The sequence below is a fragment of the Chenopodium quinoa genome, unplaced genomic scaffold (genome assembly GCF_001683475.1).
Source record: "Chenopodium quinoa cultivar QQ74 unplaced genomic scaffold, ASM168347v1, whole genome shotgun sequence".
Taxonomy (NCBI): Eukaryota; Viridiplantae; Streptophyta; class Magnoliopsida; order Caryophyllales; family Amaranthaceae; genus Chenopodium; species Chenopodium quinoa.
In genome coordinates, this window is record NW_018744633.1 from 3,394,286 (window position 1) to 3,422,228 (window position 27,943).

Here is a 27,943-nt window from a genome sequence, read left to right on the forward strand (position 1 = left end):
AAAATCTCCCTCCACTCCAAGTCTACAATCAACAATTATTGTCTTCTCATTTTACATCAAAAGTACACTTATTAAAAGTTCCAATTTTTTTTAATAAAAATCAAACTTTTGGAAAAATTATATTCATGGCGCTTAATTGAAAATTTGTACCAAATTTTCAAATCAATAACAAAATCTAAAACTTAAATTTTGTACCTTAAAAATGCATTCTTCCTTCAATCTCAACCGTCAATTACTTCCCAAATCTTAACACGCAACCAAATCAACGGTGATCTATTAAGATAACTTTTAACTCTAATTTTCCTTTTTTTTATTAGATTCTTTCTCTCTCTATCTCTTACTTACTTAACTTTCTTTCCCTTATTTATTTATTTTTTCTTCACTTTCTCTCTCTTCGACATTTTCTCTCTCCTCTTCTTTGTCGTCGAAAACTCCCTCCTTTTTCGATCTCGATTTTCAGTCCTCTAAATTCTCAACTTTTCAACTCAATTCATAAATTATACTTCAAATTTCAACTGAAATCTGGAAATTGAGCTTGATTTTGGTACTTTATCAGTTGAATTTGTTGTGCAATTTGAACTATTAGAGTTAGGGATTGGGCGAAATTAGCTCAATTTGTTGCTGGTTTTTGGTTGAATTTGATGGAATTGATCAATTTCGATGTTATTTTGTGGAGGGGAAAGGTTTTTAGGGTAGCTCGGTGAATTCCAGGATTTGTTAGTTTGAGGAATTTGCATGGTGTTTGTGAGATTCTGTAGTTTTTTCAGTTACTGGAGTTAGGGTTTCGGTGAATTAGCTTAGTTAATTGTTCAATTTATTGGGTTTTATCGGTGTTGAAGTTTTAGCTTAATTTAGCAAATTCTAGGGTTTTGCTGAATTTGAAGAATTATCAAGCGAATTAATGATTTTTCGAGGATTCGGTTACTTGAAGTTGATGAATTAGGGTTTTTAAAGTGATTGAGGAAGAGTAAAAATGTTTTATTCGCAGTTTATATTGGCAAAGAAAGGGCCTTTGGGGACTATATGGATTGCAGCTCATCTGGAACGAAAGCTGCGGAAGAATCAAGTCGCTGATACTGATATTGGCGTCTCTGTTGGTTAGTTCAATCTATTATTTAATCATTTTTTTTTTTCCTTTCTAATTTAAGAGTTCGAATTTTTTTTATATACAACTGATTGTTTATGTTCGTTATATTTGGTAGTTATATGAATTTTATGGTAGATTATATGTTAGTAATTGATAGTATTAATTGTTTTACCCCCAAAGGAAACATATTGGCAATGAATTGGATCTTTTTAAGTTTATTAATATTTTTCCATCTTTACGAAGCTAAATTAGCTATGAGCATCTGCTGCTTTGTTATAATTGCGGTTGAAATTATGTAGGATGTCCCACACAAAATATCAGTCTGATGATTGGTTGTGTAATATTATTTTCCTAAATTGGTGGGATACGAAACCGGGGCAATAATAGTTTGGATGGAGGAGGGCTGGCACTAGACATAATATTATGGGAACTATAGACAAAGAAAAAAGCTTCCATTGTTCTAATTTTAATAAAGGTCTCACTTTGTTTTGTTTTGACATTGATGGTATTCAATTTTAATTAGAGTGAAGAAAAGACCTTTATTGTTCCGTGTAACAATTTTTCAATTTTGAGCCCTATAAAAATATTATTTATAAGAACTCACAGATGATCTTGTAAGAAGTTTTTTCTTTCTTTTGGTTGAAGCTGTGAAGGATGAGATAAGGTTTGTTTGGCTCTCTAAGTGGAGAATTTAGAAGGATATCATTAGGAAGTCTTGATGTTAGAAGAATAATTTGGGGATGGAAATTACCAACCAAGTAAGGAAAGGTTTTTTGAAATGTGTATAAATTGGAGGTCATGTCTCAACCTTGCAATGATAAGAAGGGAATTCAATCCAGTCATGATTGCAATTGGAATGACAGTTTGAGGACCATTATTATAGTCAATGTAGATTGTTTACGGTTTTCACGCTGCCTGGTTTTGTGGCCGCTGTAAGTTCAAACACAGTTATTAACTCACCCTGCTATGCCATGTTGCAGCAGCTGATTCTTGTTTCCTTGATAATGATTATTACATGGTTTAAGAGGATACAGATGATGTAAGGTTACTTAATCCCTTGGTGGAATATTTGTGCTAATATAGTAAATTTATAAGTCAATAATATATAGGCCATATAGGGTGGAAAAGATTTGGCCGTGCATGTTGGAACATACTTGCCTTTTTTTTTTCATCAGCAAATATTTTTGGATGGCTGAGATGTTTTGGTTGATTGCAATTAGAAATTGTGTAGTGGTAGGTCATGATTGTTTGCCATTTTGTGCCTAATAACCCTTTTGAACAGGAATGCTATCCTGTAGTCCTGTATATTATATAATTTATAGAGGCTTGTTTTATCCTTGTGTTTTTGTCTTGCATACCTCTCATTTATGTATGATTGAAGGGAGTTTAAGTAAATTTAATTGTTCAGCCTCCATTTCCCAGAGAACTTGCATAAGGACTAAGGATGTGGGTTGGCTAGTCCTATTTATTCTAAATTTTCTGGTTACATTGAAGTGTATTATCTGATAGAAGGGTCGTCTTTGGTCACTCTTTTACTTAATTTTGTGCTTGGTTGCAAGAAAAATATTTTGTTGATTAGTGTTTCATGTTGCCATAGGCTGAGCCTGTTAAACTGGGGAGGCTATTTGTGCTTCTTTGATTCTTTAGGGTTTGTCTCAATTTGGTAATTTTTTTTGATAATACTAACATGGAAATCCTAGATTTATTTGCAATTCCCCTCGCTGTCTTTTCTTTAAGTACATGGGGAGGCTGTTGTTGCATTATTTGATGCTCTTATCTGAGGCTCATGTTTGCTTAACAACATTGTACCTGGGTTTGGCAATGCACACTGCAATATATATGAAAAGTTTCAAGTTTTCCTTCATTTATTCACTACTACTGTGTATTTTATATTTTAGATGGAAAAATATCCCTTTGATTGTTATGGTTTGTATGCCTAAACTTCGTATATCATAGGATGGGTAAAGTATTTCAACGCTTTTCACGCCTATTTTTTTTGTTCCCCCCCCTCTCTTTTTCAGTCGCTTAGATTGTAACAAGTGTCAAGTGTAGTAAATTTAAAAAAACTGAACCTAAGGTGTGAATCTGGCTGATAATAATTATTTCAGATCTTTAATTGCTAAGACCTGGCAAGTTTAAACCTTCCAGATTCTTTCATGATGTTTTGCTCATTTTACCCCCTTTCTCTGGTATTACAGATTCAATACTGTTCCCAGAAGTACCAATCGCTCTCCGGTTGTCTAGCCATTTGCTGCTTGGTGTTGTTAGGATATATTCAAAGAAAGTCAACTATCTCTTTGACGATTGCAGTGACGCCTTGCTTAAAGTCAAGCAAGCATTTCGCTCTACAGCAGTTGATTTGCCTCCTGAGCAGTCTAAAGCACCATACCATTCTATTACTTTGCCAGAGACCTTTGATCTTGATGATTTTGAGTTGCCTGACAATGATATATTTCAGGGGTTGGTTTCTATTTTTAATTTGTATTCCATCATTGCACCATCTACTTGTAGTAGGTTGATTTTCTGTTTTCGTTTTTTTTGGGTGGTTTTTTTGAGGGGAGGGGGGAGTGCGCAAGAAGTAAATTTTATAGTATAATTATTGATACTTCGGGCAGAATTTAACAAATTGTCATACTTTACAGCAACTTTGTTGACCATCATGTTAGTACAAGAGAACAAATTACTCTCCAGGACAATATGGAGAGTGTGACTTTTACAACATCACAATTTGGTCCTGATGGTCAGTATCCTTCTCTTGGTTTAGAAACTAAATTTTCTTCAGAATATTGTTTTTTTTTTTTTTTTTTTTTTTTTTTTTTTTTTTTTTTTTGTTATAATTCATTCAGTTTAGCTGTGTTACAGAGCGTTTTGGTGATGGTGATGCATCTCAGATTGGTTTAGACCTTGATGAGGTAATTAGATGCTCATCTCTTTATTTGCTTACATTACTAAATTGACTCTGATTTGAAGTTGACTATTAATTTTTTTTTTTCCAATTAGATATGTCGCTAAACATGAATTTATTGGTTTGAGTATAAAATATTCATGGCCTTTCAATAATGGCATTGTTTAGTTCACTTGGGCTATTGGGTTATTGTTGGTTTAGCTGTAGCACTTATTCTGTACTTGCAATCTAAGTTTCACTAAGCTCTTTCTTATTTTCATCAAGAGAGAAGGGCTAAGAAAGGGAGAACAGTAAGAGATGGCAATTAGGAGAAGGGTGGGTGGTGGGGAGGAGCTACATTTGGCACATGCTGAACTATTTTGCGAGTCATATATGGGACAATTATACTATTTGTGTGTATCTATGAGCCCTGAGAATAAGGGAGTAGAGGAAGGGAGTGGAGTAATCATAAATCAGGATCAATTTATTACAAGGAAGAGCAATTTGGAAGGCAGTTGCTGTATCGATTATGTTGAGACTGACAAAGCTATTGAATCTTCTGAAGATGGGAGTTACACTAAGTTCTTTGGAATCCTTGCCGTACCCTTAATTTACAAGCACTTAAAATGCAATTGTTTCCTGGGTGGACGGAGAGTGATGCTCTTAAGGTATTTGTTCATGGGTAAATTATAGTCAGGAATTGGGGATGAAAAAAGGGAATATGCCGGATTCACGACTCATGAGTTATAGTTTGTATAGAACAGGGTGATGGTATTCTAGGTTGCATTGATACGGATACGTGTATGGAACGGGTACGGGATACGGAAAAATCAAAATTTCAAAAAAAGGGTACAGCTCGGTTATGGCAAAAAAAATCAGCAAAATATAAAATTCATAAAAAAGTTTTTGAAAAAAAAATAATCCATATTACACAACTTAAAAGAAATCTTATGGTATTTAATGTCTTAAATACATAAATAAAAGAGGTAAATAACAAAGCAGAAAGTTAAACTAGCACCTACTGCAATCTACAATAACTTTTAATTTTTTACTAGTAAAATATATCAACAGGCACATGCTAGCATTAATTCACATAAAAAAAAGGAAATAAAACTCTCAAACTCTCAAAGTATCAAACAGATTAAAGAAAACACTCAAACTCTCAAAGTATCAAACAGATCAAGTCGCAGGTGGTCTCCGGTCGCCGCCTTAAATCAGATCGGACGGTTGGAGAAACAAAATCAGAGTTCGAAAATTTTAGGGTTTTTGAGAATTGGGGGAAATCAACAATTAGGTAAGTATTCTACTGATTTGGTTTTTTTTTTTTAAAAAAAATGGGCTGGGCTTCATAGGAAATGTCAGAAATTGCGCTTTTCCGTACCCGTTACGTTTCTGATCAAGATGCTAAACGTCCCCAAATTGCCTTTGCGTACCACTTTTGATGGGGACGGTTTGGGGACGTATCCTAGGCGTACCCGTACGGCGTACCGTACCCGTCCCAGATGCGTTTCTAGTACAGGAGACGGCACCTGATTGGCGAATCCGTGCATCCTTGGTGGTATTAGTGATTATTTCCTAAGTGATGGAAATTAGTTTCAAAAACATATATTGGATCTTTATATTGTAAGGCTAGAACTTTTCGGATGTATAGGACTTATGGGAATTTCCATATTAGCTATCATATGCTTGGCTTGATAGAGCTTATTTTGGTCTTTTATGTTCTCTAACCCAATACCGCTCCACATGCAGGAATTATTTATGGACAAGGGAGATGCTGCAGGAACAAGTGGAATTTTGGTTGAGACAGAGTAAGAGATTCAATGTGCATTTATGCTATCATCCACTTGCATAAAGATTATGCTTTAAAATAATTTTAATAGTCAATATAATTTTCCCATACTAATGGTAAATGCTGATTATTTGAAAGCATTTGGAGCTTGGGGTGTGGATATGTTTATTGTATTACCTTGTGCTTAAGCTGATAATTTTGTTTTTAGGAGATTGTGGAAGTCATATAAGTACACCGAAACTTGTTTCTTCTCTTCTTTCCTTCGTCCTATATATAAATGATGTTTTCTACCATAGACGCAATGTCATATGCCTTCCAATACAGTGCCACCAAGGGAGTGGGGCGGGTGAGAGTATTAGTAATAACTGTTATTGATATGTTTGTTTGCTATTTTTAATTGCTGGATTGTTATTGACAAGAGAGACTTGATGGAAGTCTTCCTTTCTGTATGCTGTGTCCCTCTTGGAAGATTGATCTTTTTGCTTATTTACATTCTATATGTTGCTTAGAAATTGTGACAGTTTTTGACAAAGGTTCTTTTTTAAAAAAAATTTGGTGGTTTGACCTTTTCTTCAGTTCGTCTAATTTTTGTTACGTCTTTGTTTCCAGTGCTGGTCCTCAGGAATCCACAAAAGAATCTTCACCTTTCAAAGATGATGATGACCATAATGAGGGGATTTTTGATCCTCCGTTGGCTTCAAACACTAATAATTTTATTATCCAGGTTAGGTTTCTGCTTCACCCATTCTGTTAGTCTTCTTTAACTCTTTTTTTTTTGGGGATTGGAGACCTTTGTAATTGTTTATCTGGTAAGACAGGGTTCCTTTATTGTGTGCTCGCATTCATGCTCATGCAATTTTATTTCAATTTATAATTACGTTTTTAGTCTTTCATCTGTATGTTCAAGAAAATGTGAATTCCTTTAGATTGCTTATATTGTTAAATATCCAGGCACCTTCAACTCCAGGATTAACAGAAGAGCCAAACTTACCTAGCGCTAAAGAAGAAATACAGGTCAGTGATGATCATATGGATGAGGATCAGAATCCGTGTGAAGTGGCCGCAAAAGAAACTGCTTCAAGTCCTGTGGAGCCCTCTGATGTAGGTGGCACTGAGCTCCATTCTAACGGGAATGTTCATTCTATGAATGAGCTGGATGATGAAAAAGAGAAAACACTTGGAACTGAAACCATGGAATTCACATCCTCTGGCTTACCTCAGCCTGCTACCTTTGATAAGCACATAGAGGCAACCAATGGTCAGGATAATGCGGAGAATCAAAGAATCATAGCTGCTGACATGGAATCCAGAGGATGCTGTGATGTTGATGAAACAGGTACAAGTGCGACTGCTGTGCCAGTTCCCGAAGTTGACCCGGAGGTTCAAGGTTGTGAATCCTATGCTGGCTGCAGCAAAACTGATCTTAATGGGATTGACAATCATCATCCACTACATGATTGTGAAGCAGAAAATAATAAATCATCTGTTGGTCCTGCTGTTCTTGGTACTGTGGATGTTGTTACTAGTGGTTCTGGACATCAAAATTTTCTGAACCTGAAAAATGCTGAGACGTCTGAATCCAACATTGATGAAAAGTCATCAGGCTTTGCTACTCCAGTGCTTCAGGCGTGTTCTACCAAAATCCTTAATGCTTGTGACTCCAAGATCCCTGGTCAAGAAGATGGGCTGAACTCAGCTGTTATCTCTGAAAGGGAAGATGCAACTGATGTTGCTGGGATTTCTATAACTGACAGAGGTTTGTTAGTCTTGGGTTTTAGTAATTTGTTAGGGACCGATTATTATAAGTTGATAACTGATTCATTGGCTTTTCAATGTTCTTGGCTCACATATTCCATGCAACAGATGTAGAGGAACCAATTTCGAAGGCAGACCAGATAGCTCATGGAGTTGCTTGTGCCACTGACAATAACATAGGAGAGCAGTCAGACAACCTGATCGCAGAAGAAAATCATATCGAAAAAGAGAATAACTTACAAATTTCTGATTTCCCACCAACTGAAATGTTGCTTTCGATGCCGAATTTGCCTGCTGACGTGTCTGGCAATATTTTTGTTGACTCTACTCCTGGTAATGAATTCTTTGCAAAGGATGATGATATTGATGAAAACGTCTTATCTGGAAGGAAAAGAAGTTTTGCCGAGAGTACTTTGACAATACAGAGCCTTAATTCAGTTGAGTCTCCTGGTGGAGCTCAGTCAAAAGGAACTGTGGAATCAGTTCCTGATGACAATGACCTTTTATCTTCGATATTAGGTATTGAACTTTTGTCCTTGGAAATCTATTGATGTGGACTCTTTTTTTATTTATTTATTTATTTTTTTTTTTACTTGGCATTAACTCCTTCACTCGAGATTTTTGCTGGCTGATCCGAGTGTTTATTTTTTTTGGCTGTGAAATTTTTCTCACAGTCGGTAGAAGGTCTACAACATTCAAAATGAAGCCTACTCCGCCCATTCCTGATACAGTTCGGGCAAAGCGCCAGCGGACTGCAGCCCGCTCTCTTACTCACAAGCGGAAAGTGCTTGTGGATGATTCTACAGTACTGCACGGCGAGTAAGTTTTGGTTTTCTGGCACGTTTTTGTGCTTGCTTGATGTTGGATTCTTTCTTTGACGTTCATCTATACCCAGATAAATGTCAGACTTTGTATTACTGCTTATTGGAAGAAAATTTCTTCCAAACCTAAGTAGATAAACATTTAGGAGTTCTATATTGTGATTTCTGGCTTTTATCATCTGCAGTCATTCTGTAGTGTTATCTGCTGTTAGCTGGCTTTAATTTGTGGGTTTGTTTTGTAATTTGTATCAACTCATTCCTAAGATTTCTTTGGAGCATAATAGTGTGCATATTTTTACTTTGGGAATGTATTTTATGGGTTTACTTTGACACTAGGCTTTATTATGTGTGTTGGTCTTCTATAGTAAAGGCTATCATATGGCTTCTATACTTCTTGGTAAGGGTAATGCCTTATTTTTCACGTTTAAGTTTCTGAACACTGATTGCTATTTTCTCAGCACAATAAGGCAGCAACTAACAGATACTGATGATATACGCCGCGTGAGGAAGAAGGCTCCGTGTACGAAACTTGAAGTTTGGATGCTTCAGAAACAGTTTTTAGAGGACGAGGTTTTCACTGAACCTGTATTTACAGGTAAATAATAAGAAAACAATTATTTGTTGCTCTACTATAATGAAAGTAAGGGTTGGATTGTTGAACTTATTGCTATCATTTGTGTGATCTAAGAATTATTATCCAGAATTGCATTAGTAGATAGTTTTGTGCTCTGTTGAACTTATTTTTGCTTTGTTGAGCCTTGAACCTTTTCGCAATTATGCTGGGAATTGCATTAGTAATGCTAATTGATTATAATTATTATATGGTTATCTCTATGTATGCATGTCCTCTTGCAATGCTTGCAGGCTTATAGTTAATATAGTTTACGTTTATGTTAGTTAATGATTGGCAATTTGGGACTACTTTTTTCTGTGAACACGTGGTATCTGCTTGTTTCTTTCTTGTAATAGATCAATTTTGTTTTTGTAGTTTGCTAGTTTCTAGCCCATGTTTCAACTTATACTGCAACCAATTCTGGTGGAAACTATCTGTTGGCTTATGTGTTAGTTCTCCATCAAGAGATTACTTAATATGTCTGGATGTTTGTTTTGCTTCAGGAATGTTCCCTGTATTGAGATCATTGGATGATGAGGCAATTGATTTGAATGGAATCACAATTTATTGTAATGAAGGAACTAAAGGAGCAAGTGAGGCAGACATCAGTATTAAGTCAGCATGTGGTGAGGAAACTGAAAATTTGGGAATTGTTGTACTCTCTAATGCTGATATCTCAAGGTCAAAGCTCGATGAGGAGACTGAGTCCATGGGGACTCTTGTTCCATCTATTGCTGCAGTTGAGGGTGGCGGGATTCTGTTGGAGACTCCATTTGAACAAGAATTGGCATCCATTGTAGATGGTAGTACTATGCTTAAGGAGGTAGAGATTGTAGATAATGAGGTCACAAAACAGTTGTCTCTGCATGATGTTTCTGTAGAAAAGGTTGATGATGTGAGATCTCCAGTTGGTGGTGAAACAATTCATTCTGTTACCGTAGAAGCCGAGCCAGTGTCTGCTCCTGATATTAATTGTAAATCAACGGATGATACTATAGATTGTTCACCAGTGCTAAATAAATCGAGTGATGTAATTATTCCTATGCTTATCGATGCATCAGGCGAAATACTCGATCAGAGGTGTATTGCAGACTGTACAATTGGAGATGCTTCTACAGCAGAGGGAGTTTCTGGATCAGGTATACGAGTTGTAGGGGTGGATGTTGGTGTCTCTGGGAATGTTGATTTAGACGAGAGGTCAGACGGTGAACATGTGATGGAAAAAAGGGAAGGTGTTGATTCCAGTATAGAGATGAGGGGTTTCCAGGATACTTGCTTATTGGCTGTTCAAAATTCCACCGTCTCCGAGTCTTTTTCCCTTGAAGACACGGCTTGCCTGACTTCGGACCAAACTATTGACAAATGTCATCCAGATGAGCTTGGGACTACAAACAAGAATGATACCTCTGGTTCAGGTCTAAAAGTTGATGGTAGTTGCCTATCTTCAAATATTATTTGTGAGGATGTGAAAGTGGATTTATCACATTCAGTAGAAGCTGATTTAAGCTCTCGAGTTACAACATCAAATGAGAGGGAGGGCCTACAATATTGGGAAGCTGACCCAAATATAGTCACTGACTCTACTTCCATTCCTTCTGAGTATATTGACACCGGAAACAATGCTGTAAGTGTTTTTAAGTCAACTTTTATCATCAATATGGCAAAGTTGAATGCATGTTTTTGTATTTTTAGTGGACATTGGAATTGGATTGGGGTTCATCATCTGATGGTATCTGCTTATCACTTTATTTGTACTCTAAATGGTCTGTTTTCAGGGTACTTTTCCTTTATTTGCTGCTGTTTGTTTATGCTGTCATAATGCATGTGCAGGGACATCCAACTTAAGGCATATTTGAATGCAATTTAAATCAGTCGTTTGTGATTATTCAAGAATTCAAAGTCAGTGTTTTGCTTAATTGCTTGTTTGGTTTTTATTGTGGTGATTAAGAATCATACGATAAAATTAGTATAATGAGATGTCTTTTCATATAAATTTTTTTCAAAAAAGGGTAGTTTATGAAATTCTTCTTTTTTCTGTTTTTATTTCTGCTTTGAAATTATTTTGCTAGTCTACTGTCTACATCAGAAGATTAAAAAGCCATGACAAGGAAAAGAATTGGAATTTAGTTGCGTAGTTAGTGCTTAATAGTAACAAGGTCAATTTAGGTAGCACTTGAAGCATGGTCGGTTTGTTAAATACTCTTATGGAAAAAGAAAACCTTAATTAAATGCACTTTAGATTTTAGTGCAATTACTTGGCCTATTGTATAGCATTATTTTTAAATAGATGTATTATTGCGTAATTTAACATGTAGCATATATGTTTTAGAAGGGACAACATGTTTGTATCTTGCTTTTGTGTATATATATAAAAGATTAGTGAATTTGACTTACCCATGCTTAAAATTTGCATTATCTATTTGAAACAGGGTACTTACTGCCTTGATGTTATATGCCCACGTGAAGTTCTTTCTTATATTTTACGTAGTACTATTTCTTTTCTTTTAAGGAGTTACTAAGATTATTATTATGTTTGCCTTTGTGATGCAGGAGTTTGGGACAGATGCCATTGAGCATGATACAGGTTGGACGTTCTTTTCTTGTACTACCTCCGTTACATGTTTTGTGCAACATTTTCCAAAAACGGATGTTACACATTATGTGCAACAAAAAACTTCTTTCCTTTTTAGGTAATTTTTTTAAAATGAAATTACCATAATGCCCCCAATTTAAAATTAATAACATTACTTAATTTGCTAACCCAAATTTAATTAATCAAATAATCACCCCCTTCTCTCTCCTGCCCCCTTTCTTCTCTTATACCTGCAACCACCACCATCATCAATGACCACCGCAAACACCACCAACCCAAGATCAATTCTACCACCAACACCACTAAAACCATACCACCAACATCACCCGTTCACCACCGACACCATGACCACCACAAACCATCGACCACTGCGACCTTAACAGGTAACACCATGACCACCAAAGGCCGTCGTTTCGACCTCTAACCCCTCCTTGTAGAAGTCGCTGCCCCTCCTCGTGAGAGTCCCCGCCCCCCTTGTCGAATTTGAAATTAAAACCCTAGAAATTGAAAAGCGAAAGGGGATCGGAAAGTAAGATTAAGTTTGAACTCAAATCTAATGCAAAATTGGCAAATATGGGAGGTGAATTAAGGGGGATTATGACCGGTTTTATAAGTGGGTTTGTGGTGCCTTTGGGGTGGGTGGTGGTTTTAGGTGTTTATGGCGGGGTTTTTGGTAGGTCTAAGGGGGGGTTTTGTATCTCGGTGGTAGTGTGGTGCATTGGTATGGTGGTTTCGGCGGCTGGTATGTTACTTTCGGTGGTTAATAAGGTGGTTCGTTCGATGGTTGGTGGTTGTGTCGGTTGTTGGTGGCGAACATGGGTGGTGGTGGTGGTGCAGTGGGTGATAATGATGGTTGGGTTGAGATTCTTAATTTACTAATTCTGTCATAATCACAAGCCCATATTTTTGCTAATCAACCTTTTCATTTTTTGTCTTGTGAAGTGTGCAAGCCTCTTTGTTGCACTTAACGTGTAACGGAGGTAGTATTTTTGTTAGTTAACCTTAACCATAATTGTAGATGGCTGTTTACATTTATTGTGGTATGTAAACAAGCAGATGTGATATCTTACATTTTGGATTTAAAATAGGTGTGCAGCTGAGCTTCATAAAGCCTTCCTTTGGTTGTTTTTTATGTTTATTTATAGTTGTCCCTAATTCTTTCTCTTTTTTTTTAAAAAAAAATGTTAAACTCCATACCCAACCCCCATCACTTTGGGATTAAGGCTTTGTTATTGTTGTTCAAATCTATATTCCAACCATTATTGGTGCTAAACGAGTTTATAGCTAAAAATAATGATCTAATCTGCTCTTGGCCAATCAGACTTCTTGAATGTTGATGATGACGATGTTGCTGAAGACTATGAAAGTGATATGCCTAATCCAGAAGAGAAACGCATTCTAGACAACAGTGGCTGGTCTTCTCGTACCAGGTGTGTGTTCATCTTTTATTCTATTTCATATATAAATATATAAAATGTAACATGGGGTGGGGGAGTGGGTGTTTTTGCTGTGATGCTCAAATTAGGGTGGATATTGAATTTAGCAAACATATAAGCTACTTGGTCTAAAGAAGACAGGAATTTCAGCTTGATTCAGATCTAAACTCAAAAGCTGAGTTGGGCAGAAATGAAATGGATATTGACATTGACATTGGTCTTAACTTAAAATCTGAATCTAAAAGGTTGTTTTTTGACCCTGGTATGTTTAATTTGATATGTATTGTTTTGTTTTGTCTTGTCAGAGCTGTTGCCAACTATCTTCAAGGCTTGTTTGAAAAGGAATCTGATCAAGCCAAGAAGGCTATTTCCTTGGACAGCCTGTTGGTTGGGAAAACTCGGAAAGAAGCCTCGAGAATGTTTTTTGAGACACTGGTACGTCAACTATCATATTATAAGATAGAAGGGAGATGAACTCTGTTAGTAAGAAACAATCAAATTATTTGAAATGATTTCACGTGATGGAAAATGAATGCTTTTGGCAATATTTTACAGGTCCTCAAAACTAAGGATTACGTACAAGCGGAGCAGGAGACTGCTTTCTGCGACATTAAAATAAATCCTAGAGGAAAGCTCCTGAAATCAGAATTCTGATCCCAAACACACAGGAAGGTAGATTGGTGAATAGCCGTGTAGTTCTAGTTAGTTGACGTAGCTTAGATTTTGGGGCATGGATCTCCCATAATTTATTCTTTGTCTAAGTTATGCTTTTTACTTTAATATTTTTGGGTGATTAGTAGGTTAACAAGGAGGCTGAGGGCTGGGAAATTGTAAGGTTTTTAGCACATGTATCATGGGTAGGCATTGTAGAATGTCTTGTAACGTTAATCCTGCAATAATATTTGTATATATGATATATATGTAAAATTGATAATCATGCAATTTGAGATATTTTTATTGATAACCTAATAGTTGTCGAGTTTTCCATTGAATGTCCTGCGTTTCACTTTCCCTTATTTACACCATCTTCTGAGGACTTGAGAACTTTCTTCAGGGTTGATATTGCAGTAGTTTTATACTTAAGACAACAATGTTAATGTAGATTTTACAACAATGTTAATGTTTCTGAGTATAGCTTGAAATATTTGCATTTTGTAAGGCAATTTATCTGAACTTTAGAAGTCATGGGAGTGTTGGACAATACATTGACCAACTTCATCATATATTGGCTGATCCATAAGTACTTTCAGAAGGAAATTTGGAGAAAAACATGTTGGATCATATAAGTTGGTAATAGTAAGCAATCCAAGTATAACCCTTGTTTTATTGGCAGGAAGTTCTAACAAAAACATATAAAAACACACCAAAGAAAACAAAGCCAAACTAAGGACCAAAAAAGAAGTATAACCAAATTTGCTGAATGTATATTGGTAGCCTTCACAAGTTCACAGCGCTAGTTAGAGAATGTTTAGGTTATAATCTGTAAGTTGTAAACTTGTAATACTCTGTTTTCAATGAGATCGAGGATACAATAAAAATCACTCTTCTTTACCATCTTTCCCCTTGTTGCCCTTCAAAAATCGCATCCACCAATATGCGGAGGATTTTGGATGCCGAGAAAGTCCATTCTTGTAGTCTACATAAACTAAACCGAACCGCTTGGTGTAACCTTGTTGCCATTCAAAGTTGTCCAACAAAGACCATGCAAAGTATCCTTTCACATTGACGCCATCCCTGTTGATCAATTATTAGTAGAAGACTAGAAGTACATGTAGCATATTTTATATAGAAAAACATAAAGATGGCATTGAACATTTGAACGATATACTTGATATAAGTTTTCACACCAAGCTTTTCACGCATTACTTGGGGATAATCTCCAAAATATATTGGATCCAAACAAAATATAAATTATGTCTCATCAACAAAGGTCAAGGCTCATTCTCCTCAACTGATTTAACACTTCTACAAGTTTCAGTAAAAAATCTATCTTAAATAAATCAATTTAGTTTAGTACAGTTCAGTCTTAAACAGCAAAAAACTATAAAAAAAAAAAAAAAAAAAAAAAAAAAAAAAAAAAAAAAAAAAGTCACTTTAGTTGAGCAAAAACCAGCCCAGTTAAATAAATCAGGTGAAAAGAACACACACAATACAACCAATCAACAATTATTCTATGAGTAAGTAGGCAGCTAGAATACACCGATTTTAGAATCTCAATATGCCAATCATCAGTCATCAGTTCACCACAAACCACACAAGATGTATAACATGATTGAAGAGGGAGAATAAGCAAGTAACATGTAAACTCCATCCATGACAGAGGTGATTAAGGAACTAATCCCCATTAGAACATCTAATGCCTAAATTTAAGATGCTTACTTGATTGCTTCTGCAACACCAGCAACATAGCCCTTGAAGTAAGTGACTCTCAACTTGTCATCTAGCACCTCATGGAGCTCAGCCAAGTCATCGTTTTCATCATCCATACCTGCCACCATATAAATAGCTTCACAAGTTGATCTATTCACTATCCATGTGTTCTTCATTTCTTTCTATTTCTTCCTTAAGTTTGGGGAAGTGGTGGGGAGAAGGTTGGTTTAGCCAAATTATTGAATGACTAAATATAATCTTTCAAAGGAAGAACTATACCATTCTCAGTAACATAAATTGTAGGATTGTTGTATTTCTTTGCTACGTAAGTAAGAAGTTTCTTAAATCCCCAAGGAACTACATATAGCCAGGATGATGCAGCCTGCCAGTCAAGTGAATATAGAAAATCAGTAATGATACAAGTCACAGGAAAAAAATAACACTTCCAAAGGAGCTGAACAATACCTTCTCACCAATTGATTCACCCTCTTCCCATTCAGCTGGTTATGAAACAAGAAGACAGATAAGAACAGATAACAAATAAATAAAAGGGTCCTTAAGGATTCAGCATTACCAATTCTCTCCATCTCTTGTGCTGCGTAATATTCATGCCCTTCAGGATCAGCAGTTGAATGTGCTATGTACCTAGTAGTGTAGTGATTTATACCAAGGAAGTCTATGGAGTTCTGAAGCAAGTCTCTGTCTTCCTGAGAGAATATAGGAAGCCTCTCCCCAAGTTTTTTGCGCATTACTTGGGGATAGTCTCCAAAATATATTGGATCCAAATACCTATGGCAAACAGGATATTAAATGATCAGTTCCTCCAACAAGAGGAAAGAGCATTAGTTCAGCTCTGCTCCAAGACTAGAAAAAAAATACAGGTCCATCAGTCAATCAAAGATTGACTCGAAGCTTGATAACCAAATATAACTGCATGAACGTGTCAAAAAAAAAAAAAAAAAAAAAAACAAACTGCATGAAACAGGAAGTTAGATACCATCCTAGCTGGAAATCAAGGCGTCGTGCAGCAGCAATTTTGTCTTCAACACTCTCTGATGCTGCTTCAGCCCATTCACAATCTACCACCAACCCAATCTGTCCACCTTGCTTTTCCTGGATGGAGGGGGGAAAAGAAGGACAAAAGAATTGCATATCAGTAAAGGCCTGGGTAATAATGCATTAAAAAAGCCTCACCAAGAGCATTATTAATTGTTTTCAATAAAAAAAAATCAGTCATGCTCATGGCCTCCTTCGAATCTCAATGATTAAGGTTTCCAGCTTATCTCAGTCATCAGGGCAATAACACAACCAGTTGATTAGTAAATGATGGGGTGACATCATTGAGATAAGTTGGAAGTGTTGGAAATCATTTTGGTTTCTTATGGAAGTCGACAGCAACAAATCAGCTATAGCTTCAAGCAATGCATTTCATACAGCTATTCATACTGTGGAGTCAATTTAGGAAAATTGATACCTGGTACTTGTCTTTATAGACTGAAGCAGCAGAACCATGGGCCAGGATTTGATGATGGGCTACCAAATATGAATCTTCGCATTTTCCAGGGGCAAATATCCCAATACCATAGGCGTTGATAGAAGTTTGAAGAGGCTCATTAAACGTAATCCAGTGTTTAACTCTATCCCCAAAATTTGCAAAGCAAGCTTCCGCATACATTGTAAAATATTTTCTGGTATTTGCCAGTTGTTGAAACCATATTAGACAACCTAGCGTGAGAACACCAATTCATCTTGGCAAAACTAAACAAGATAGCAGAAAATAATGTAATAAAAGCTAATACTCTTCTGTGGTTGGTTATTGAGTAATATGAATTCAGTTTCAAAGCATGGAGTTTCATTTTAGAGGCTCATTTGCTTCTACCCCTAACATTAAAGTTCATGAGAAGTACTCACACAATGTCCCTATTCATCCATCCTCCCATTGACTCTTGGAGATGTAAAGGAAGGTCCCAATGGTACAAAGTAACATAAGGTTGTATACCTGCAAATTGGCACATAACATCGTTTTCATTGCTCCATGATGTTAAACTATTTTAAGTAAAGTCAGGAATTTATACCTTTCTCGAGAAGAGTATTAATAAGATTGTTGTAGTAATTTATCCCTTCATCATTAACCTTAGTCCCGAGGCCGTCTGAAAGCATAGAAAAAAACCATTTCATGTGAGAACAATTGACACACTAAAAACTCCCCTCCGTGCAGTATTGATTGTCTTAACACAAGGCACAATATAACCAAAATTCCTTCACAATAGTTAGTTAAATTTGCAATTTCCCATTTTACACAATTTTAGTAAGTTTAAAACAAGAAATCCAATTACAAACTAGAGCTATTCTAAGAAATGCAACAACTTTTTTTCATACATACATATATTTTAACACAATCATATAGGACTACTATTTCTAGACAGACAAAGTACTAACATAAAAATAGAAGATACTAGTAAAATGTAACACACCAAGTATGTACTAGTAAAATTTGTACCGGGAAATATGCGGGACCATGAAATTGAGAACCGGTACGCTTCAAAACCCAATGTAGATATGAGTTCTACATCTTCCTGTTACCATGAGAACCAAACAATTAGGCCTATGTATAACCTATATTACTCGGACTCTTCATTTTGTACCAAAAACACGAGAGTTATTCATATAATAATTAACTCTAACACTTGGACACGTACCAATGTCTAACACCAATCGGAGATTCGGAGTAGCTTAGTATACATATTACATACATGTAAGATATAAACAAAAAGCAGAAGTTTTTTTTTTTTCATAAAAATGTAACATTTAGAATCAACCAACCTTGTAACGATGGTATTGATCAACTGCTACATCACCATTACTTCCATCAACAATTTTTCCTAACCCAACAACAAAATACCAAATAAATCAAATCAATATATCTTATCCAAACATTAAAAAAAATCCCATCAAACTCATTATTACCTTCAATATGAGTAAAAGCATCCCAAATACTAGGACCTTTGTTACCCTCATTCCACCCTCCTTCAACCTATCATCCAACAACAAAACAATCAAAAATAGCTTAAATTTAGTGTGATAAAATTGAATTTTTTTGGTGGGTATTTTTCCCTCTTTCAGATTATCTAATCAAATGAATTCAAACAAACAAAATTGAACAAATAAATACCTGATAAGCAGAAGTTGCAACGCCAAACACAAAATCGGGAGGAAAATCAGTTCTAGTAACTTCTTTTTGAATCAAAGTAGACCCATTATTATTATCTTTGATAATACTGGGTTTCTTGGTCATTTTAATATCAGGGTTTTTGAGTTGAGATTTCAGAGAAAAATGGCGAGATTTCTCAGAAGTGTTGTGAAAAAGGAGAGAGAAATTAGTATATGGGAAAGTGCTAATTTTGGAGCAGCAGTGGTTTACTCCTATATACTCCATGTTTGCACCTACTATTTTTGCGGGGAATCTGGAAAGCTTGCTAAAATTGAAAATGTCATTTTTTTTTATTATTATTTTAATATTTCCATTTTACTATCATCGTTGTCCATTTCATATTATTTGCAACAATTTGATATAAAATAGAGAGAAAAAATGTCTAATTGTTGCAAATAATATGAAACGGAGGTAATACTTGCATGATTGCATCACTTTATAGATTGCGTACTCTTAGAGATAGAAAAAGTTTATTAAAGTAAGGTCATATTATTTCAGTTTAGTAAAAAATCAGTAACTCTAAGAAGACAATATAATAGACAATCAGTAAAAATAATTTTAGTTCAGTAGAAAATAATAAGGTGAAGTGAACGGGGTCTTACTTAAACAAAAGTTATGTCTTTCATTTGAAATTTTCAATTTGTAAAAATAATACAACTAAAAAAACAGAGGTTAATGTTATACTTAACCCTTAAGACTACATATAAAAAGATAAAAATGGAAAAAACAAAAGAAAAAAAATAATATTCCACATCATAATACATTAATTTGCGCATAATTTTGTCATAAATTTTTAAATTAACACGGAATATCAAATTATAAATGATATTAAAGAGCTACTTACTCCGTATAACATTACCTTATTTTTTATTCAAAAGTTATACAAGGATGGAATTTATTGACCTATGATTTGATGTTTTGGTCAAACTGAAATTTGATCATATATTTACATTAATGTATAATAATAATTAAATTGTTATATTCGTGATCATATACGTAATTGATGTTTGAAAGATTGTAATATTTTATTTTTCTATCAACGTGTAATTTATGGAGTAGAATATTTGGTTATTAAGAGTAAACATAACATTAGAAATATTGATTGATTCCCCTCAAAAAAAAATATTGATTGATTTGATCTAATCTAATACGGAGTATCTAAATCATTTTAGTCTAATTTCTAATTTTTGACAAGATAAATACTTGTAATAAACTTTCTACTCTGTATGAGAAGAGATACAAAGTCAAGACGGATGATGATGTCCCCAATTTTAGTGACTTCTTTTCGAATCAAAAGCAACGTGATAGTAAAATTAATCCTAGTATATTATTTTTTTGATAAAAAATTATGGATAATGTTAGTATATCTGGTAATGGTAAAATTAATACGTAGTATGTAGTACGGAGTTATTATAGTAACAGATCACTCCCAAAATCATACCCTAATATTTACTTTGAGGCTCTTGCATGAACTGAAACAAATTATGAACCGAGTATTTCAAATCTAGACGAGTGACCGCAAGATAGATTAATCGACCCACAAGTTTACGATAACTTTGGGTCTGCACTTGGCTCCCCATTAGCTAGGCTGATCTTATGATTATGCTTGATAGGAAACCCACTCGGCTTAGCTCCCAACAAACTTACATTACTTTAGAAATAATAATGTCGAGAGTATACTTTCGTTGAAACAAAAACGATCCGATTAATCAGAACACTTCTATACCCAAAAAATATTTCAAAAAATTTCGTCTTAAAACAAGCACTGAGGTAAGGTTTGAAAGTATATCAAGAGATATCATTCCACTTCAACATCTCAAATATAACATTAAAGATTGTCCATAAGAAATTATAAACTTTTAATAGAAAGAATTCCCTTTTATGTAAATATGTATAGATTATCAAATAATCTCTTCAACCATGAAATTTTCAGTTATCAATACATATCATATGATGAACATGTGACATGATCATGAGATTTGGATTTAGTTGGGCAAAAAGAACATGGATGGGGCCTTTTATGGGCACTTGAAATATTCAGTTTTATACACTTCAGAAAGTTGTATAAAGTGATGTGTAATTACTAATTGTCTAATTAGTCCATGTTACGTGTTACTTATATAGGTGGTTTGATTGTCCTAATTTAAAGTACTCTTTTCTCATCAACAATAAATTAACATTATGTACAAAGTTAGCTTGTAGTATTCCCCCACCTCGAATTATAATTCTAAGGTACTTTTCATGCTTTCTAAGACACTCGTTTGATTGGCAATATCTACTCTATATTATTACAATTAATGCTACTTTCATTGTCTGATCTTTGAATGATTGTGGTTAAAGTAACTCAATTATGAGGTATAGTTGTGTAGATACCTTCACCGATTTCTCTTGTGCAACCCCCCAATTAACTCTTTTATCCATCAATAATTAATGTATTTTGTATTTATTTTAGAGAAAGTATGATCAACACTTGAGCTATCAATTCGGATAAATGGGTCGGTTTTGGTCGGGTAAGAGCGGGTCGGATCAACTTAGGTCGGGTCAATTTGGATTAATAGCATAACCTATGCGGGTCGGTTTTGGGTTGGGTCATGCTTGAGTCGGGTCACGTCGGGTCATATTTCTTATCAGGTTTGGGTTGAGTTTAGGTCGGGTTAATAACATGTCGAGTTACATTCGGATCGGGTGAACAATAGGTCGGGTTTAATTCAGATTTTCACAGGTTAAAACGGGTTAGGGTAATTCTCGGGTTTGAGTTGGGTTCGGTTCAAGTCGATAATTTGCGGGTTATAATCAGGTCGAGTCATTTTTAAGTCGGGTCATTCTCGGGTTTAAGTCGGGTTCGATTCAAGTCAATAATTTGCGGGTTATAACCAGGTTGGGTCATTTCCAAGTCGGATCATTCTCGAATTCAAGTCGAGTTATGTTCAAGTCAATAATTTGCAGGTTACAATCAGGTCGGGCCATTTCCAAGTCTGGTCGTATTCGGATTCAACTAACTATAAATAAATAATTATATTTTTTATCAAGCTAATTATTTCCTTTAACTATAATATTTATGGCAATATACTAGGGAAATATAGTCTATAATTTAGGAAGATAATTATCTCCTTTGACCATACAACAAATATATACTATATTTAACTCTTAAATTTGAGGATGATGCTCCTTTCTTTTGCTGGCCTGGACCGACTTGGTCTCCCTAGACAAAATACTTTAATCAACAATAATAAGGTGGTCTAAATTGCAATTAAGGTGATTTGAAATCAGGTCAGGAATAATTTGGGTAGGCCGGGTTAATAACAAGTCATGTTAATTTCGAGTCGAGTAAGTAACAGATCGGGTTGAATTTTTGGGTCGGATAAGCGATAGGCCTGGTAAAATTCGAGTCAGGTCAATAACAAGTCAGGTTTAATTTGGGTCAGGTCAATAATAAGTCGGGTTGTTGCTTTCGGGTCGGGTTTGTAACAGGTTGGGTTAAATTCGGGTCGTGTTAGGAACGGGTCGGGTTGAATTCAGCTCAGGTTAGTAACAAGTCATGTTAATTTTCGGGTTTTGACGGGTTAAAACGGGTTTGGGTCAATTTTGGTTCAACTCGGGTTCGGAGCAAGTTAATTAAATTGGCCGTTGTAAACCGATAAATCGGTGCAAGTTGTAAACTGGTGAATTGGCCGTTTAAAGACGAATTGGATGGTTCCACCCACCTAATCGGACTCTCGGAGGGTATTAAAGACCATGTAAACATTTCAGCAATTTTTATTTCGGGCAAAAATAAGTCAAAAAATTCAAAAATTGAAGGCTAATATCCACCTTTTTGAGAAATTTTAGAGTCTTCGGGGCCCGGTGTATAAAAGTCTTGAAATTCAAGGGAATACATCTCAAAGTCATATAATGTCATTTGGAACCATATGTAATCATTATTTGTTGTCATAAATGTTCGTGGTAGGCTTGAGTTAATTAAATCGGTGCAAGTTGTAAACCAATAAATTGGATGTTTAAAGGCAAATTAGATGGTTCCGCCCCCCAATTGGACTCTCAGAGGGTATTAGAGACCATGGTAAACATTTTGGCTATTTTTATTTTCGGGTGAAAAAAGCCAAAAATTTCCAAAATTGAAGTCTAATAATATCCATGCTTTTTGAGTAATTTTGAAGGTTTCGGGGCCCGGTGACGAAAAAGGCTTGACATTTTTTGGGATACATCTCGGGGTCATATAATGTCGTTTGGAATCATATATGATCATTATATATTGTCATAAATGTTCGTGGTAGGCTTAAATCAGTGAAATCGTTGCAAATTGTAAATCGGTAAATTGGTCGTTTAAAAGCAAATTGAACGGTTCCACCCACCCAATTGGACTTCCAGAGGGTATTAAGGACCATGGTAGACATTTTTGCAAGTTTTATTTCCTAGCGAAAAAAGTCAAAAAATTCCAAAATTGAAGTCTAATATACACATTTTTTGAGAAATTTCGAAGGTTTTGGGCCCGGTGTCGAAAAGACTTGAGATTTTAGGGAATACATTTCGGGGTCATATAATGTCGTTTGGAACCATATATGATCATTATTTTTTGTCATAAATGTTCATTGTAGGCCTGAGTTAATGAATCGGTGCAAGTTGTAAATTGGTAACTCGGCTGTTTAAAGGCAAATTGGATGGTTGAACCTAGCCAGGTGGACTTACGGAGGGTATTAGGGACCATTGTATTGTAAAAATTACGGAAATTTTTATTTTTGGGTGAAATAAGACAAAAAATTCCAAAATCGAAGTAATTATATCCACGCATTTTGCAAAGATTTGGAGATTTCGAGGCCTGATAAGTGTCATTTATGTCGCTATTTTTAGGAGTTTTGTAGTTAGTTTTTCATAGTTTTCCTATCTTTTTACTTGGTTTTAATAGCGTTTTACTACATTTGTCATGTTTGTGTGTTAAATGTCGTTATTGCTCAATCTTGGTATTCTTGCATATTTTGGTGGCTTATGAAATTAGATTAAACTTTATTGGTTTACTCTTATGTTTAGGAACACTTGGATAAGTTCATTGCTCAAGATTAAAGAAATATAAAACATAAAAGAACAAGTAATGAAGAAATGTGCACTTGATTTGCAAAGATCATACTTCAAACGCCTATATCTTTTGATCTACAAAACATTTTGGGACGATTCTAATAGGAGATTAAAGCTTATCTCGAGAGCTTTCCAACGACAGGTCATATGCTCAATTTCGATGTAAAACGTGGGAGATATGCTCATTTGAAGCTGAGCAGTTTGCCCAGTCCGAGAGGAGCGGGCGCTCCAAAATCTGCACGCCCGCTTCTCACAGGAAATCCAAAATAAAAAAACAGATTGTTTCCTCCAGATTTGGAGCGGGCGCTTCGACCTTCTGCACGCCCGCTCCTGGACCTGGAGCGGGCGCTCCACCTCCTACACGCCCGCTCCTCTACGCGCTGCTCGACTTTTTGCGGAGCTTCCTAGGCAATTTAGTAAGGGCTATAAATAGATTTTTTTTTGCTCATTTTAGAGGGAGAAATCATATTTTCAGTAGTTTTAGGTTAGTTTTAGGTTTTTAGAGAGATAAACTCTCAAATTTTGGAGAGAGAAAGTGAGAGAAACAATGGTTTTCATGGATTTTGGATAATCAAAGGAGGAATTTGATGATTTGAAGATCTCCATTTTATATCAATGAGCATTTCTTACTCTCTTCTCTCTTTATGCTTTATTAATTGCTTTGTTAATCATGTTTGAGTAGATTTCCTTCTACTAGGTGTTGAGTGAAGCTTTGTTATGGTTAATTGAGTTATTTGAGATAAATTTGATGATAATTGTGTGATTAAATTGATTGAATTGATGATGGCATGTTGTTTGTTTTAGATTGGATTGATCTCCCAAGATAGCAAACTTAATTGCATGTTATTTCTAGTTTGACAAGGGATTGTGAATTAGAATTTATATATTTGATTGCATTTTGGGTAAATTTCTTCTATGCACCTAGTCAATGAGGGATCTAGGCTAGGAATTTGAGAGATTGCTCTTGATGGTAATTAATTCCCATTTTAATTCTTTCTTTGCATGATTGATTATCAAATCGATTCCCATTAACTTGTTAATTGTTCAAAGTGGATCTTTGCCCCTAGTAGACTTTGTAATATCTTGATCTTTATATGTGTGTTAGTGTGGTTGTAGTGTCCACTATCCATAAACCGACTTCGGCGTAGCTTAAGCATTAGATCGAGAACAATCCAACATTACTGTTCCTTGTGGTTCGACTCCGAACTTACCACTAGACTTGTTTAGGGGTTAGTTTAGGATTATAATAAATTTTGTTTGGCCGTGAGGAGGTTAGTCAACGACATAATTTCCCCGCACTCATGTGTCGAAAAGTCTTGAAATTCTAGGGGATAAATCTCAGGGTCATATAATGCCGTTTGGAACCACATATGATCATTATATGTTGTCTTAAATGTTCGTGGTAGGCTTGATTTAATAAAATCAGTGCAAATTGTAAATCGGTAATTTGGCCGTTTAAAGGAAAATTGGATGGTTCAACCCACCTAATTGGACTCCCAAAGGATATTAGGAACCATGGTAAACATTTCGTCAATTTTTATTTTCGGGAAAAAAAAGTCAAAAAATTCCAAAATTAAAGTCTAATATCCACGTTTTTTGAGTAATTTTGGAGGTTTCGAGGCCCAGTGTTGAAAAGTTTTGAAATTTTAGAGAATACATTTTGGGGTCATATAATGTCATTTGGAACCATATATGATCATTATTTGTTGTCATAAGTTTTCGTGGTTGGCTTGAGTGTGTAATCGGTGCAAGTTGTAAACCGGTAAATTGGACGTTTAAAGGCAAATTGGATAGTTCAACCCACCCAATTTGACTCTCGGAGAGTATTAGGGACCATGGTAAACATTTCCGCAATTTTTATTTTCGGGCAAAAATAAGTCTAAAAATTCCAAAATTCTAAAAATATCCATGCTTTTTAAGAAATTTTGGAGGTTTCGGGGACCAGTGTCGAAAAGATTTGAGATTTTAGAACATACATCTCGGGTTCATATAATGTCGTTTTGAACCATATATGATCATTATATGTTATCTTAAATGTTCTTGGGAAGCTTGAGTTAATGAAATCAATGCAAGTTGTAAATCGGTAAATTGGTCGTTTAAAGACGAATTGGATGATTCTACCCACCCAATTGGATTTCCGGGGGGTATTAGATACCATGGAAAACATTTCGACAATTTTTATTCCAGACGAAAAAAGTCAAAAATTTCGAAAATTGAAGGCTAATATCCACGCTTTTTGAGAAATTTAGAAGGTTTCGGGCCCGGTGTCGAAAAGACTTGAGATTTTAGGGAATACATCTCGGGGTCATATAATGTCGTTTGGAAACATATGTGATAATTATTTGTTGTCATAAATGTTCTTTATAGGCTTGATTTTATAAAATCGGTGGAAGATGTAAAACGATAAATTGGCCTTTTAAAGGCAAATTGGATGGTTCCACGCACCCAATTAGACTCCCAGAAGTTATTAGGCACCATGATAAACATTTCGGCGATTTTTACTTTCGAACGAAAAAAGTCAAAAAATTCTAAAATTGAACACTAATATCCACCTTTTTAAAGAAATTTTGAAGTTTTCGCGGCCCGGTGTCTTGAAGTCTCGAAATTCTGGGGAATATATCTAAGGGTTATATAATGTCGTTTGGAACCATATATGATAATTATTTGTTGTCATAAATGTTCGTGGTAGGCTAAAGTTAATGAAATCAGTGCAAGTTGTAAACCGGTAAATTGGTCGTTTAAAGACAAATTTGATGGTTCCACCCACCCATTTGGGCTTCCGGAGGGTAATAAAGACCATGTTAAACATTTCGGCAATTTTTATTTCCAAGCGAAAAAAAGTCAAAAAATTCCAAAATTTAAGTCTAATATCCACGCATTTTGCGAAATTTTAGAGGTTTCAGGGCCTGGTGTCAAAAAGTCTTGAAATTCCAGGGAATAAATATCAGGGTCATATAATGCCATTTGGAATCATATATGATCATTATATATTGTCTTAAATGTTCGTGGTAGGATTGAGTTAATGAAATCAGTGCAAATTGTAAATCAGTAAATTGGTCGTTGGGCAAATTGGATGGTTCATCCCACTTAATTGGACTCACAGAGGATATTAGAAACCATGGTAAACATTTCGGCAATTTTTATTTTCGAGCGAAAAAAAATAAAAAAATTCCAAAATTGATGTCTAATATCCACACTTTTTTGAGTAATTTTGGAGGTTTCGAAGCCCGGTGTTGAAAAGTATTGAAATTTTAGAGAATACATTTTGGGGTCAAATAATGTCATTTGAGACCATATATGATCCTTTTTAATTGTCATAAGTTTCTGTGGTAGGCTTGAGTTAATGAAATCGGTGCAAGTTGTAAACCGGTAAATTGGTCATTTAAAAGCAAATTGGATAGTTCAACCCACCCAATTGGACTCTCGGAGGATGTTAGGGAGCATGGTAAACATTTCGGCAATTTTTATTTTCTGCCGAAAAAAGTCAATAAAATCCAGAATTTAAGGCTAATATCCACGCTTTTTGAGAAATTTTGAAGGTTTCGGGCCCGGTGTCGAAAAGATTGAGATTTTAGGGAATATATCTCAAGGTCATATAATGTGATTTGGAACCATATATGATAATTATTTGTTGTCATAAATGTTAGGGGTAGGCTTGAGTTAATGAAATCGGTGTAACTTGTGTAGCCGGTAAATTGGTCGTTTAAAGGCAAATTGGATGGTTCCACCCACCCAATTGGATTATCGGAGGGTATTAGGGATTATGGTAAACATTTCAGCAATTTTTATTTTCGGGCGAAAAAAAGTCAAAAAATTCAAAAATTTAAGGCTAATATCCACGCTTTTAGAAAAACTTTTGAGGTTTCGGGGCCCGATGTCGAATAGCTTTTAAATTTTAAGGGATACATCTCGGGGTCATATAATACTATTTTAAACCATAAATTATCACTATATGTTCTCATAAATGTTGATGGTAGGCTTGAATTAATGAAATCGATGCAAATTGTAAACCGATAAATTCGCCATTGAAAAGCAAATTGGATGATTCCACCCATCGAATTGGACTATCAAAAGATATTAGGGACCAAGGTAAACGTTTCGAAAATTTTAAATTACAAGCGAAAAAAAGTTAAATTTTTTCATAATTTAAGGCTAATATCCACGCTTTTTGAGAAATTTTGGAGGTTTCGAGGCCCGGTGTCGAACATCCTTGAGATTTTATGGAATACATCTCAAGATCGTAGAATGTCGTTTAGAACCATATATAATCATTATATGTTGTCTTAAATGTTCGTGGTAGGCTTGAGGTAATGAAAT

At 35.2% G+C, this 27,943-nt stretch overlaps 2 protein-coding genes across 2 annotated transcripts; one reads left to right on the forward strand and one right to left on the reverse strand.

The window, feature by feature from the left end:
- Positions 1-356: 356 nt before the first annotated feature.
- LOC110701044 (sister chromatid cohesion 1 protein 4-like) lies at positions 357-13,970 on the forward strand. Its single transcript, XM_021878629.1, has 15 exons — positions 357-1,097; positions 3,286-3,547; positions 3,730-3,827; positions 3,950-3,999; positions 5,721-5,779; positions 6,370-6,484; positions 6,712-7,516; positions 7,624-8,034; positions 8,190-8,334; positions 8,795-8,931; positions 9,453-10,573; positions 11,500-11,533; positions 12,864-12,972; positions 13,284-13,413; positions 13,534-13,970. The coding sequence occupies exons 1-15, from the start codon at positions 974-976 to the stop codon at positions 13,630-13,632; spliced, it is 3,699 nt and encodes a 1,232-aa protein (XP_021734321.1). The 5' UTR covers positions 357-973; the 3' UTR covers positions 13,633-13,970.
- Positions 13,971-14,271: 301 nt separating this feature from the next.
- LOC110701045 (beta-glucosidase 42-like) lies at positions 14,272-18,848 on the reverse strand. The gene is made up of 13 exons (XM_021878630.1): positions 18,521-18,848; positions 18,316-18,382; positions 18,172-18,230; positions 17,849-17,924; positions 17,424-17,498; positions 17,260-17,347; positions 16,823-17,036; positions 16,346-16,461; positions 15,923-16,137; positions 15,814-15,848; positions 15,628-15,730; positions 15,358-15,466; positions 14,272-14,712 (listed from the first exon to the last, which is right to left on the reverse strand). The coding sequence occupies exons 1-13, from the start codon at positions 18,782-18,784 to the stop codon at positions 14,517-14,519; spliced, it is 1,617 nt and encodes a 538-aa protein (XP_021734322.1). The 5' UTR covers positions 18,785-18,848; the 3' UTR covers positions 14,272-14,516.
- Positions 18,849-27,943: the final 9,095 nt, after the last annotated feature.

Bases quoted from the DNA above. Each gene is read 5' to 3' on its own strand.
- LOC110701044 (XM_021878629.1), top strand. From the start codon at position 974: ATGTTTTATTCGCAGTTTATATTGGCAAAGAAAGGGCCTTTGGGGACT. The intron at 7,517-7,623 runs GTTTGTTAGTCT...TCCATGCAACAG, and splicing joins GATTTCTATAACTGACAGAG to ATGTAGAGGAACCAATTTCG. The intron at 8,335-8,794 runs GTAAGTTTTGGT...CTATTTTCTCAG, and splicing joins TCTACAGTACTGCACGGCGA to CACAATAAGGCAGCAACTAA.
- LOC110701045 (XM_021878630.1), bottom strand. From the start codon at position 18,784: ATGGAGTATATAGGAGTAAACCACTGCTGCTCCAAAATTAGCACTTTC. The intron at 17,499-17,848 runs GTACAAATTTTA...CTATGCTTTCAG, and splicing joins ATGGTCCCGCATATTTCCCG to ACGGCCTCGGGACTAAGGTT. The intron at 16,138-16,345 runs GTATCTAACTTC...TGTTTGCCATAG, and splicing joins CTTGATTTCCAGCTAGGATG to GTATTTGGATCCAATATATT.